Source organism: Protopterus annectens, chromosome 6.part0, assembly GCF_019279795.1.
Source record: "Protopterus annectens isolate FY-2018-M chromosome 6.part0, PAN1.0, whole genome shotgun sequence".
NCBI classification, from domain to species: Eukaryota; Metazoa; Chordata; order Ceratodontiformes; family Protopteridae; genus Protopterus; species Protopterus annectens.
In genome coordinates, this window is record NC_056737.1 from 169,923,556 (window position 1) to 169,935,613 (window position 12,058).

Below are 12,058 nucleotides of genomic sequence, written 5' to 3' on the forward strand. Positions count from 1 at the left end.
CAAAGGATAGTGAGATACTGTAACTAATTGTGTCTGTGCTGCTTCTGCTACATAGTTTTGGTGTTAGCAGAGATATTCAGACATATGTACTGTTTTACACTGTGATGTATTATGTCATCAACTACTGACAGATATAAGTATTTGCTTGCAGTAATTTCCTGTGGAATACAAGATGAATTAAGCTGCATCCAGTATCGTGGTCTACAGCCTGCATATTCTTGAACAATCATGCCAGTCTGGAGGGGGAGCTGCAGGCACTTGCTGATGGGTCTGTGTAAATGGTCCAGCACCTTGGTACTGTGGTGGCTGAGGATCCCATGCTTGTACATCTATTGAAGTGACAGAATGGCTATATCCTGCTGTGGCCATACCTCTCAGCTGTACAGATTCACACAGGTTACCCAGAGGCAGGGTTCATATATCTGGTCAGTTCCCCTTCACATTGTGGTTTACAAGCAGGTTTGTAGCCACCCATTACTGGATTTGCAGGCAGGGGTAGTATGGGCACACATCAGAGTTTCAGACTTCACACACTCCATGGCGTCCATGCTTCTACCCCCCCCCCCCACACTGTTATTCTATCCTCTTACAAAATATTATGCAAGCAATATCTGATAAGTATACCTATAGTTATCACTTCATCCCAGCAGTATTTAGAGGTTGGTCCACAGATCAGGCAGTAGGACATGGTGGACATGCTACTGGAATTTGTCAACATGGCCTTGTATTTGTGTTCTGTGGACTGTGTTATGTCATGATTTGGGACTCAATGAGATAACATATATTAGCAGTACAGATGAGAAACAGGCCTTTGACAGAGGACTGTAGGGCATTTGGTAGTGATTCAAGCCATCTGTAGCAGGCCAGTGCATTCCGTCACTCATACAGTCCCAAGCTGCAAGCCACTGTATTCCTCTGTGGTGACAGGGTAGGTGTGAAAGGTGTTAATGGCAATAGTTTCTGTCCTTATTAATCCATTGGTGTGGATGTTGGCAGGGTGCTGCTTACAGCTAGGGACACACTTGCATGGGATACCTCTTCAGCATGCTGCATTCTGTGGGTATCCCTGTACAGAAGTGGGGTCATATTGTACTCATTCCCAACAGCAGGGATATGACTTGTGAGGAACCAGTGGCTAATAGTGTGTGAGCTGAGTGCATGTGTGCTATGGAAGCTACTTGCAGTTGATTCACAGATATATATGGGGCATTCCCTTATGCTGGCTTGTGCAGGGACATCAGTGATTTCTCAGTACTTCATAACTGTGCCTTTTGTGGTCTGCCAGTGTTTGGCCAGACTACATCAGTATTCCATACTACACAAACAACTAATGTGCTGCTAACCTGTATGTACAATTCCAAAGGTGTGTCCATTTGACAGTAGCATTTTATACACTCTGTCTAGGGTACTTCCACCTGTGTTCTGTGTGTATGTCTGGGCCCAAATTCATGCCATGTCCATCTTTCAGATGGTGACAGATATTACATCTGAACAATTAGTATGGATTACTGCTGGATTGGGTCTTGCTAGGATGCATTGTGTTTGGCACTGCAGTTGTCATAACTTGGCTCTGTCATCAACAGTACTGGCCATTGGCCACTGGGACACAATCCTCCATGCCTACATGCTGACCACTTTCACACAATATACAACACACAACAACCTAACACACAGAGCACTACATATTGCACATGTGCAACAATCTATCCTGCTAATTTTGCCAGCTCAGATAATCTGTGCTCCGCTGTTATTATACCCACATGTACATGTTACTACATTTCTACATAGGATTGTTGGGGGGGGGGGCAAACCTGACAACTGTAAACATTTGCATGGCTGTACTGGTATTTCAGGTACTCTGTTGGTTTCCATTTCATTCTGTATTCTGACCTATCGTGCAGACTAGAGGCATATCAGTGTAGTACAGATCTTAGGTTTTATTGACCTACATTTCAGTTTAAGACTTCTTACCCTTCAGAACTAACATCCCACTGCCTGACCTGTTGTAGTCTGTCTGTGTAGGTCTGGAGGGGGGCTGTTCTCCATTGCCATTAATCAGAGGCCTTAGCACAGCCTTTCTTTGTGGTCATCTACACATGTCCTGCTGGCTGAGACTGTTGTTGGGTATGTGAGCCTCACTTACATGCATATGTGTGTGTCCTATGGACACACATTTGGCCCACCACATGTCCTGCAGTGGGATTTGTCACCTTGTCTAGTACTGCCTACTATGTTGACACCAGTATTTGTTTATGGATTTCATGCTGCCCATATAGGTGCCTACTATCTGCTGCCATCCCATTCAGCAATCCAGTTCCATTGCATGCTCACATCCATACCATAGATACAGGTAGCAAAACATACTACTCCATTCAGCAATTGATAGTGAGAGTGTATTACCTTGTGACTGTGCCAGTATTGAGGATGGTGCTGGAGGGCTGACTATGTTGGATGCACATAGTACACTCCCTATACATGGTTAAGCACAGGTAGTGTCATGTTTGGCATCCCTTTTACTGTATGTGCGAGTCAGAGAGAGGAGTCATTCACTGGGTTCCTACCATGTCAGTGTATGTGCTATGCATTGCCTCTCTGCCAAAGCCTGGGCATACTGAGCACGCTTCCTTCTGCCTACGGAGGCAGGCTCAGGTTGTTCCTCCTCCGAGTCAATCTGTCCCTGTGCTGGTCTTGGCAATGGCGGGGGCTGTGTGGCCCTTCTCTGTGCTGTTCCTGCTGCAGCTGTTTCTGCAGCATCATACTGTGTAGCATGGCACATACAATGACAATTTGGGTACATGTAGCTGGAAAGTACTGCAAGGCTCCACCAGATATGTCCAGGCACCGGAACTGTGAATTGAGCATCCCAGACACACGCTCTATTATGATTCTGGTTTGTGCGTGTGCCTCATTATGGAGTTCTTGTTCGGGTGTGTGTGCATTTCTGATGGGTGTCATCAGCCATGGCTCCAGTGCGTAAGCAGCATCCCCCACTAGGTGGCCATATGGGATGTCTCCACTGGCAAATCTCTGGTACAGCTGCATCATATGCCAGATGTGGGAGTCATAATAGTTTCCAGGGCTGCCAGCACACTCATTCATTATAATGCCCTAGGCATCGCACACAACCTGGCAATTGATGGAGGGGAATCCCTTGCAGTTTATGTAGACCCTACCCCGCTCACCAGGTGGTGCTTTGATGTGTATGTGCATGCAGTTTATAGCACCCACTACCTCAGGATATTCTGCTATTTGGTGGAAGAGGCGCATATTGCTGGTCAATGCCTCACGGGTGTTGTGGAAATATATGTGCTCACCGGCATGTGCTGACATGGTATCCAGGAACTGGTGAAGTACCCCGGATGCTGATGCCTGTGAGATCCCCATGATATCCCCAAATGGCCTTTGGAAGGTACCTGTGGCTAGTATTCATAAGCCTACACATACCTTGGTATTCACTGGGATGAGTTCCCCTCTGTTTTTTCTGTGTATGAGGCGTGGCCGGCACAGCTCAGCAATTTGCTGTAGGAGGTCCCTGTCCACCCTATAGTGCTCCACTGTCTGCAGCTCATGTAGCCCCTGGTAGGTTACCCTGGGTTTGTACACTCTTCTCCTTCTCCTCACTGTGGGTTGGTCATCAGCATTCTCATCCTCACCGCCCTCAGCCTCTTTCACATATTGATTTATGAGAACAAAAGCAGCCCCTATCATTTTGTTGCTTTTGTTATTGACAATGTCCCCACTTGTGTACACTGATGCTGTAGAGTTTGTGGGAAAAACCAGAGGGAAAGGTGTTTGCATAGTTTATAGTAGTGTGCGGGGCTGGGTTGGGCTGCTGCCTGTGTAATTGGCTGTTTCTGATAAATTTCACCTGCCAGCTATGCTAGTTCTCCTTGATTACCTTCCTACTGCTGTTTTCCCTTCCCATTGCCTTCCTGTTCAAGCCCTGAGGCATGCTGCACAAACCCACTGCTCAGATGTGAGCCTAGCTGCTATTTCCCTTTTTTTTTGTTTTTTTGTTTGTTTAAAACCCGGTGTGCGATGTGCACACCCGTATAGGCAATGTAAATACTGCTAGGCAGCTTCAAACACACCCCCTTCCTTAGTTGTGCTTAGCTAAGGGCAAACATGGGCCACAGAGCTCCAATAAGCTTACAGCATGCATGACATACCCCCTTATGAAGCCATCTAGCTCTTAGGCTTACACCATGGTATTACTGCACCTACATGGTTGGGAGCAAGCTAGTACTGATGGGAAATCTGTGATTCAGTATCATTGCCCTCATTTGCATAGGATTGACTACTAATGCATGGTTACAAAACTGACACTCAGCCTTCCCCCTTAGCAACCACTATTCCATGGACTTGTTGTGTTATGCATGTCATTTACTATTATGGCAAAATTATGATTTTGGTTTAAAAGCTTATTTCCAGCTTTTTTTTATTATTTTCAGGCCTATCCCATTTGCGTACCGCTGCCCTGCGCTTAAACGGTCGAAATCGGCCAACAAAATAAAAAGTTAATTTTTATAATTTTGAAATTCATTTTCATGCCTATGGCCATATATTTGGCCTTTGACATGCGTAATCCTTCTAATACATGATTTTGTACGAGATGTCATGCCACCATTTTGTAGTTTGCAGAAATGTTTTCAGCTACTGGCTGAATACATTTCTTGCAGTCTGCACTATTCCTGCATGGACGCCTGCCTGCTTCCAGGATCGATAATTCACCTCATTTACATGGTTTTTACCAGCAAATGAGGTAATTAGCATACAGGGGCTGTGTCCATGCGGGAGCAATCATGCACGTCCTGGGAGCTTTTTCCTGGATCGCACAGCAGCCATATTGCCTGCAGCAGCTCTTGCACTATTCCTGCATGCCGTGCAGCGCTTGCTGAATCCTGGGGAATGTCTCAGTTAAGCTACAAACTGAGAATGTAATATACTTCAGAGAAATTAAGTTTAATGAAGAGAGTTGTAAACCATGTAGACAGAAGAAAGCATGAATTTGAGTTGAATGGTTATAGTGATGCAGTTCTGAGAATGCAGTAGGAAAATAAGATAGCAAGGGACGATCTATTAATATGAATGTAAAAATAACGTTTCATTCTAAGTGAATAGAAAGAGTAGTTTTGGACTACTGCAGCAGTCAAGATACATCCAATCTGTGATGTCAAATATCACATGGTGACAGCTTCAGCCATAGATACTCCAAAAGGTTGATTTATTGAGGCAACTGCACACTAAATAAGTTATTCACTTTGGAAGTATTTAGAAACCAAAATGGCACTGGTGCAGTGATCATGCAAGTAGATAAGCCATTTAAATATTCTCTGGTGGAAAAGTAGTTTATAGTCATAGTTTATGGTTGTAAAAAGTTTAATGACTATATTTATGTTAAGCAAATTCTAAAATAAAGTAATTCTAAGTTATTGATGCAATATGCAAGGAATGTTTGCACAAGGTATCATACTGGCTACAAATAGTATTGTTGTGTTTTCAGAAATATAACCTTGAAAGTAAGTTTTAAGCCTGGAAATCAGATGCACATTGGAGATTTTCTGAGTCATTCATGCTTGCCAAAGAAGATCAAAGATCTATTGGAGGGAGAAATCATTATGCTTTAGAAGGAAAGGCATCTTCTCTGATCACTCATAATATGTTCAGGTGTATAAGCTAAGCTGATAAAACATGTATGTATGCATATGACTTGTGGCTGACATGAATCTTGTCAACAAAGTGAAATAATGACAATAATAGGATCCAGACTTGGTGATAATCTAGTACTGTTAGCCAATCTCATGGCAGATAGTAAAATGGAAGCACATGATTCATTGATAGTTGGAGTACATTTCATTCCACTGATACTGCAATTTTATCATCTGAGATAATACTAGAGAAAGACTTTGATTAAAATACTTTTGTAATATTCTGGAGTCAAAGGTAATCTTTTCTATGAGAAGATCCACAAAGATTTTAACAGAGGGGAAAGAACTATAATACTGTCCCATGTATATTCATGTATATTTTGCAGTAAGAAACATGGGTACAAAAATGGATAAATGTTGGAGTTGGCAGCCAAGGTGGACATAATACAGCATGAATCCGAGCTTAATATTTATACTGATGTAATTTTGAGAATGCAGCAAGAACATAATATAGCAGACAGACAACGTATTAATATGAATGAAAACATAATGATGTTTCAATCTAAGCAGATTGAACAAGACAAACAGGCAAGAATAAGAAAATAAACATGATATGAGTTCAGGAGAAAAAAGAGGAAAAATTGAGTTATATCTGTGAAAAATAAGTTGGCAAGCTTAGCTGGCTTGTAGGCTCACACAAACACATACATGCATGCACACACTCTGTTGAAACTTTGACCTGGAAACAAGGCAAAAACTGTATACTGGGGAAATTAAATCTTTTCTGACAAAAGAGAAAGGCAAACCAAATGTCGTTTAGCAAAAATGTGAATAAAAACAGGCAGAAACACCAAATTAGAAAATGTGAGGTAGCAGGCAGGTAAAGGACTGACATCAAATGTTGTAAAGAATAATAAGGATACATCAGCCAATGAGTTGTTGCTAGACAAAATATTGGAAAACCTACATGACACATGCACAAACTGGACAAATATATAACTCTGGCAGAGCTGAGGATTAAGGAGATTGAAGGAGTACTATTGCTGCATTTGGACTCAACAGCAGAGATTCAGTTGAGACTTAAGCAGCAAAGCACATGTACAGTGGATAAGCTCCATAAAAAACGTTGGTTGGGCATCCAAAAATAACCAAGTAAACCACAGAAAAAATGTACAAAAAAGCGAGTAGTAGTCACACCATAAGCTCAGCACAAAAAACGAAAACAGGATGAGCATGTAACAAATTTAATAAAGTTAAGTGCTTTCTTCCCCTGCTAATACGGGGACTTCATCAGAACTAAATAAACTCACCAGTCAACCCATTTTATACACATATAGTTAATTGAGTAATTAAATAAATTAAATTAAAACATCTTGACATTATAAATTTCGACTATAAAATTCTACACAAAATACAATACTGGAATACATTCTAAATGAATCATTCAAGTGCATACAATAACATTAAAATACATTTAAGAACTACATTTAAAACATTTACAACACATTTAAAATGCATTTAAGCATGCTAGGGCTTTTTTCTTTAGAACTGGCATCAAAGACAAATAATCATTAAGTCCGGGTTCTGTCAAAGCATTTAATTTGAGAATCCAATAAAATTCTCTCAAATCAATTTGAGAATTTTATTGGATTCTCAAATTAAATGCTTGGACAGAACCAGGACCTAATGATTATTTGTCTTTGATGCCAATTCTAAAGAAAAAATCCCTAGCATGCTTAAATGCATTTTAAATGTGTTGTAAATGTTTTAAATGTAGTTCTTAAATGTATTTTAATGTTATTGTATGCACTTGAATGATTCATTTAGAATGTATTCCAGTATTGTATTTTGTGTAGAATTTTATAGTAGAAATTTATAATGTCAAGGTGTTTTAACTTAATTAATTTAATTAATCAATTAACTATATGTGTATAAAGTGGGTTGACTGGTGAGTTTATTTAGTTCTGATGAAGTCTCTGTATTAACAGGGGAAGAAAGCGCTTAACTTTATTAAATTTGTTACATGTTCATCCTGTTTTCATTTTTTGTGCTGAGCTTATGGTGTGACTACTACTCGCTTTTTTGGACATCTCTTCTGTGGTTTACAGTGGATAAGCTGACAAGATTAACAACTCATGCAAAAACTAGTTGAATGTGAGGACAGAGCATGAAAAGAAAAAAATAAGACTAGACGGGTTTCTTGAGAAAGCTGAAGGTTTGGAACCAGTGGATTTTATGATTAGGTTGTTGGCAGAATGGACAAGTTTTCCTTTAGATGATATGCAGATAGGAAGAGCTCTTTGTCTATTTGCACCTGGTCATGTATGTTCTGCGAGATTCCCAAGGCAATTTATAGCTGAAATTTAACACTTATAACATGAAAGAGTGGATGCTTACTAAACTCAGTAAGCCAGGGGATTTTCTGTGGCAGCGGTAGAGTACAATATTTTAGTGGAGAAACAAAGAAGGAAGGATGTGTTTTCAGTTTGCTCCAGACACATGCAACTGTGTAAAGCAAGAGTGCTGAAATTTAAAGCAGTATAGACAGCATATTTCAAAGTGTTTTTTTTTTTTTTTCAGATAGGTGAAAACCTTTCTGGATGCCAAAGAAGTGCATATAATTTTAATGCAAAGAACTCCAAGAACAGCATACAAATGCAAGAACCAGGTGAGGCTAGTACTCAAGGCACACAAAGTGTTGCAAGGAGAGACAACAGATGATGAAGAAAAAGGACTCACAAACATAGGTAAAAGGGCAATAAAGACAGGTACCTTGACATTATAAATTGTCCCTACAAAAGTAATGTACTCTTTTTAGCAAATCACATGAAAAGGTATAAAACTAAATGAAACTTTAAACAGGGAAAGTAAGGTACTGTCCCAGAGGGAAATAAACTATTGAGAAGAGACACAAAAAAGAGAGGCTTCTCCATAAGGAGGGAGATTTAAATAAAGGTGGTAAGGCAAATTCCATATTATGTGGGTGTTACTCATGATGAAGAATCTGCCATGAGCTCTTGGGAGAAAGAGTTTGATCTACCAATGGTGAAAAAAACAGAATCAGTGGTCAGAGATCTGGGAACACATATTAACAGAAACATGAATTTTGATTACCATATGTCGACTTTAGTTAGAAAAACATTCTACATTGCACAACTTATTAGTAAGGGTATGACAGCTAAGGCATTGTTCCACTGTATGTTTCTCTTATCAGACCAGTCGAGTACAACTCATCCTTCAACATGTACCTGACCAGACACTTGCAACAGCTTATAAAACGTCAGAAGTTACTTATAAAAAGAATACAGGGGATAAACAACACGTCCTTTATGGACTGTCTGAATGCTCTATCTCTGTACTTGATCTTCTAAACACTGCTGCATGGCAATCTATGCCTAGCCTGCAAGGCAAGCTCTGGTCTGATCCCATATTGATGGATCTGCTGCACAACTGAAAAACAAATATCATTAGATATACCCATTCTAAGGACCTAAACCTCACCTAGGATATAAACAGAACATATTGGAAGACAAGGGTCTCAAACATTACACCTTCTCTTGAAAAGGCTTCCAACCCATGTGAAACAGTGCTCATCATTAACCATATTCTAACATAACTTGGAGCCAGTGGATGGCAAATCATAATTTTTTCCTGGGTTTGGCACCTATGCTCCTAACAGACAGGTGAGGACTGTGAAGCCTTGATGTGTACAAGTCTGTACTGTAAGCATAAAATTCTTTGAGATATTGACATCAGCAATATTTTGTTAAATTTTGGGTAAGCTTAAGGTGGTTTTGGACCAATAACCTAATAACTACATATGAACCTACGACCCTGTAAAAAGGAATTGAATAATTATGACAGATATGTTTCACAAATAAGTAGTTTTATTATAAAATATATTGTTGGCTATACCAAAAAATAAAGTTATATTTTGTGCAGTGTGAGATTCAGCATAGAAAGAGATCGCTTCCGAGAAGGATTTTGTAGCGATTCAAGGAAAGGGAACATGGAATGAAAGTTAAGAGCGTTGTTTGTAAGCAAAGTGTGCTGAAATTCCTGTCCTGAAAAGGTAATGAGGTATATTAAAAAAGAATCCCTACAGATAGCGCTTCTCCAGGAAACACATCTAATGGACACAGACCATAATAAGTTAGTTAAATTTGGATTTCAGACTATAGTTGCAGCAGCAAAAAGAGAAGCTATAAAAGAGGGGTTGCCATATGGATTAGTAAAACTATAAAATGTTATTTTTTGACATCTTTGTCTTAACACATAATAAGATGGCTATGATCAGAGACTTGATTATAATCCCCTCTGATATTTATCTTGATGTTCTTTAATTTAAAGGAGTTAAGTGAAAGCAGTAAATAATATGACCCAGTTTGCTTCTTTTTCTAATTTCTTTCCTGACCAAATGTGCTATAAGCTCAGTTATATCCATATCCTATAGTACCTGCAGTCTCCCTTTGCAGCTCTAACCTTAGGAACTCCTTCATGCAACCCCCCACAACTCTCTGGGGCCCTGATTTACTTCATAATGTTCTTTCATAATTAATTTTCCCTATCCTCTTCTTCATTTTTGTAAAACTGTCATCTTTCAGTTGTTACACTCATTTGTCCTGCCTTTAAATCTCCATTTCCATTTTTCCCAGATATTTCCACTTTAGCCAGTCCAAATTCATTTTTGAATGGTTCATATCCATTTGCTATGTTGCCATCCATTTCCGTAGGTCACACCTTTTTTGTTTTTACAAACTCCTCCACCATAGTCAGGCCTCTATTCATGTTTTGTTTGATTCCACCATTTTAGGATCTTAATTTCTCATAACTTATTCCTAGTGCTATCTTTCTTTTGTCAGTTAACCTCCTTAGGTGTAACAGTCTAGCAATATTTAAAATTGGCAAAACACCTCCTGAATTAAGTTGCTATTAAAATTAAGGCTCAAGTTATGTAAGGACAATTCATTATATTACACTGTTTGATTTTATTTTGCTATTTTTCGCATGAGTTAAATTACTGCTGTTTATATAGATCACTAGTTTCCAGATCAGACAGACATAAAGTGACCCAGGGAGAGATGCAAAGTATACGAGAAAGGCAACATAGAGGGGAAAGGGTGCATGCAACTGCCCCAGGAATGCTATATTTTAGATAGTGAGGGGAATGTGTATAAAACTTTTGAAATTATACAATTTCAGTAGGATTTGAAGTTAAACAGAGATATGTGGCTGTTTAGGAAAGTGTTCAGCTGTTAACTCAACAGATAAAGGCAGAAGTGTTCTCTCTGTCTCTCTCTCTCTCTCTCACTGCTTGATTGTCAGCCATTTTCTGCTTCTTTCTACAGCATACCTTTACATACTGCTTTCTTACTTTATATGACTTCGTATAAGAAAAATATCAAGTCTAAATTTCTCAATATCAAGACGTTTATTTCTTCAGTTCTTATTTTGGTGCATTATTTCACAATATTTTTCAAGCACATCAGCATAAGTGTTTACTCTTATGAATATTGCATTTCTTTATAATTTAATGACAGTCATGTTGGCAATTGGTCTGCATCTGGTACAGGCTATGTTAATGATCTTAAAAATAAAGGTAGTTGAGCTCGCTACCAAATCTTATGCATAGTCCTGATTTATAATGCATCATACAGCAGTTCATTATTACCTGAGGATATTTATAGACTCCAAGGAGCTTTGCCATTGGTATTGATGTCATTGAGAATGCATCTCCAATGATTACTTTAGCAAAGGAATGCAGGTCACAGGCATAGTTGGGAATCGTTGTCTTTTGCCCACTAAGTAAGCTCATTGTGCTCTCTAGAGCTCCTGCAACAGTTGCACAGGAGTCAAAAACTCCAAATCCCAGAGTAATATTTGGAAGTATTCGTGGGTTGGCTTGGATCTCCTCAATTCCAAACAGCATAGCCATGAATCTTTCAAAAGATCTAAATTCAAATCTTGAGAAAAGTCATCAGGTGTGTCAAATGATAATATGTTTTCACTTAGCTAGACAGTTTGAGAAATATTTAGGCAAGCATTAAATTTATTTGACTTATTAAATCTTGACAAGCTCAAAAATTTGTCCCCAGAACAGACACTATACAAGTGCAGCTGTAACAACTTTATTTTACTTAGAAAGAAGGTGAAGCATTTCTAAAGTAAGACATAGATTTTGATACAAACCTTGTTCCCATCTTCCCATAAAAGTGCTAGACCATTTGTATGATCATATACTTTATAAGGAGTGCAAGCATTCAGTATATCACTCTGTCCTTAGTAATACCTAAACACAAATAACTATTTACATAAGGATATACACTAACCCTACAATACTGCAGTACTTGATAGCCACGCTTTTTTTCCAATAATGGTTCCCTTGTTGCCAAACATAACATATGGCACAT

General features: G+C 39.2%; 1 protein-coding gene across 1 annotated transcript in view; it reads right to left on the reverse strand.

The window, feature by feature from the left end:
• LOC122803787 (extracellular calcium-sensing receptor-like) overlaps positions 1 to 11,583 on the reverse strand; it is a 204,346-nt gene extending 192,763 nt beyond the window's left edge. The window contains exon 1 of the mRNA XM_044073475.1: positions 11,320 to 11,583. Coding sequence (XP_043929410.1) covers positions 11,320 to 11,583 — 264 coding nt within the window. The remainder of the gene's footprint in view (positions 1 to 11,319) is intronic.
• Positions 11,584 to 12,058: the final 475 nt, after the last annotated feature.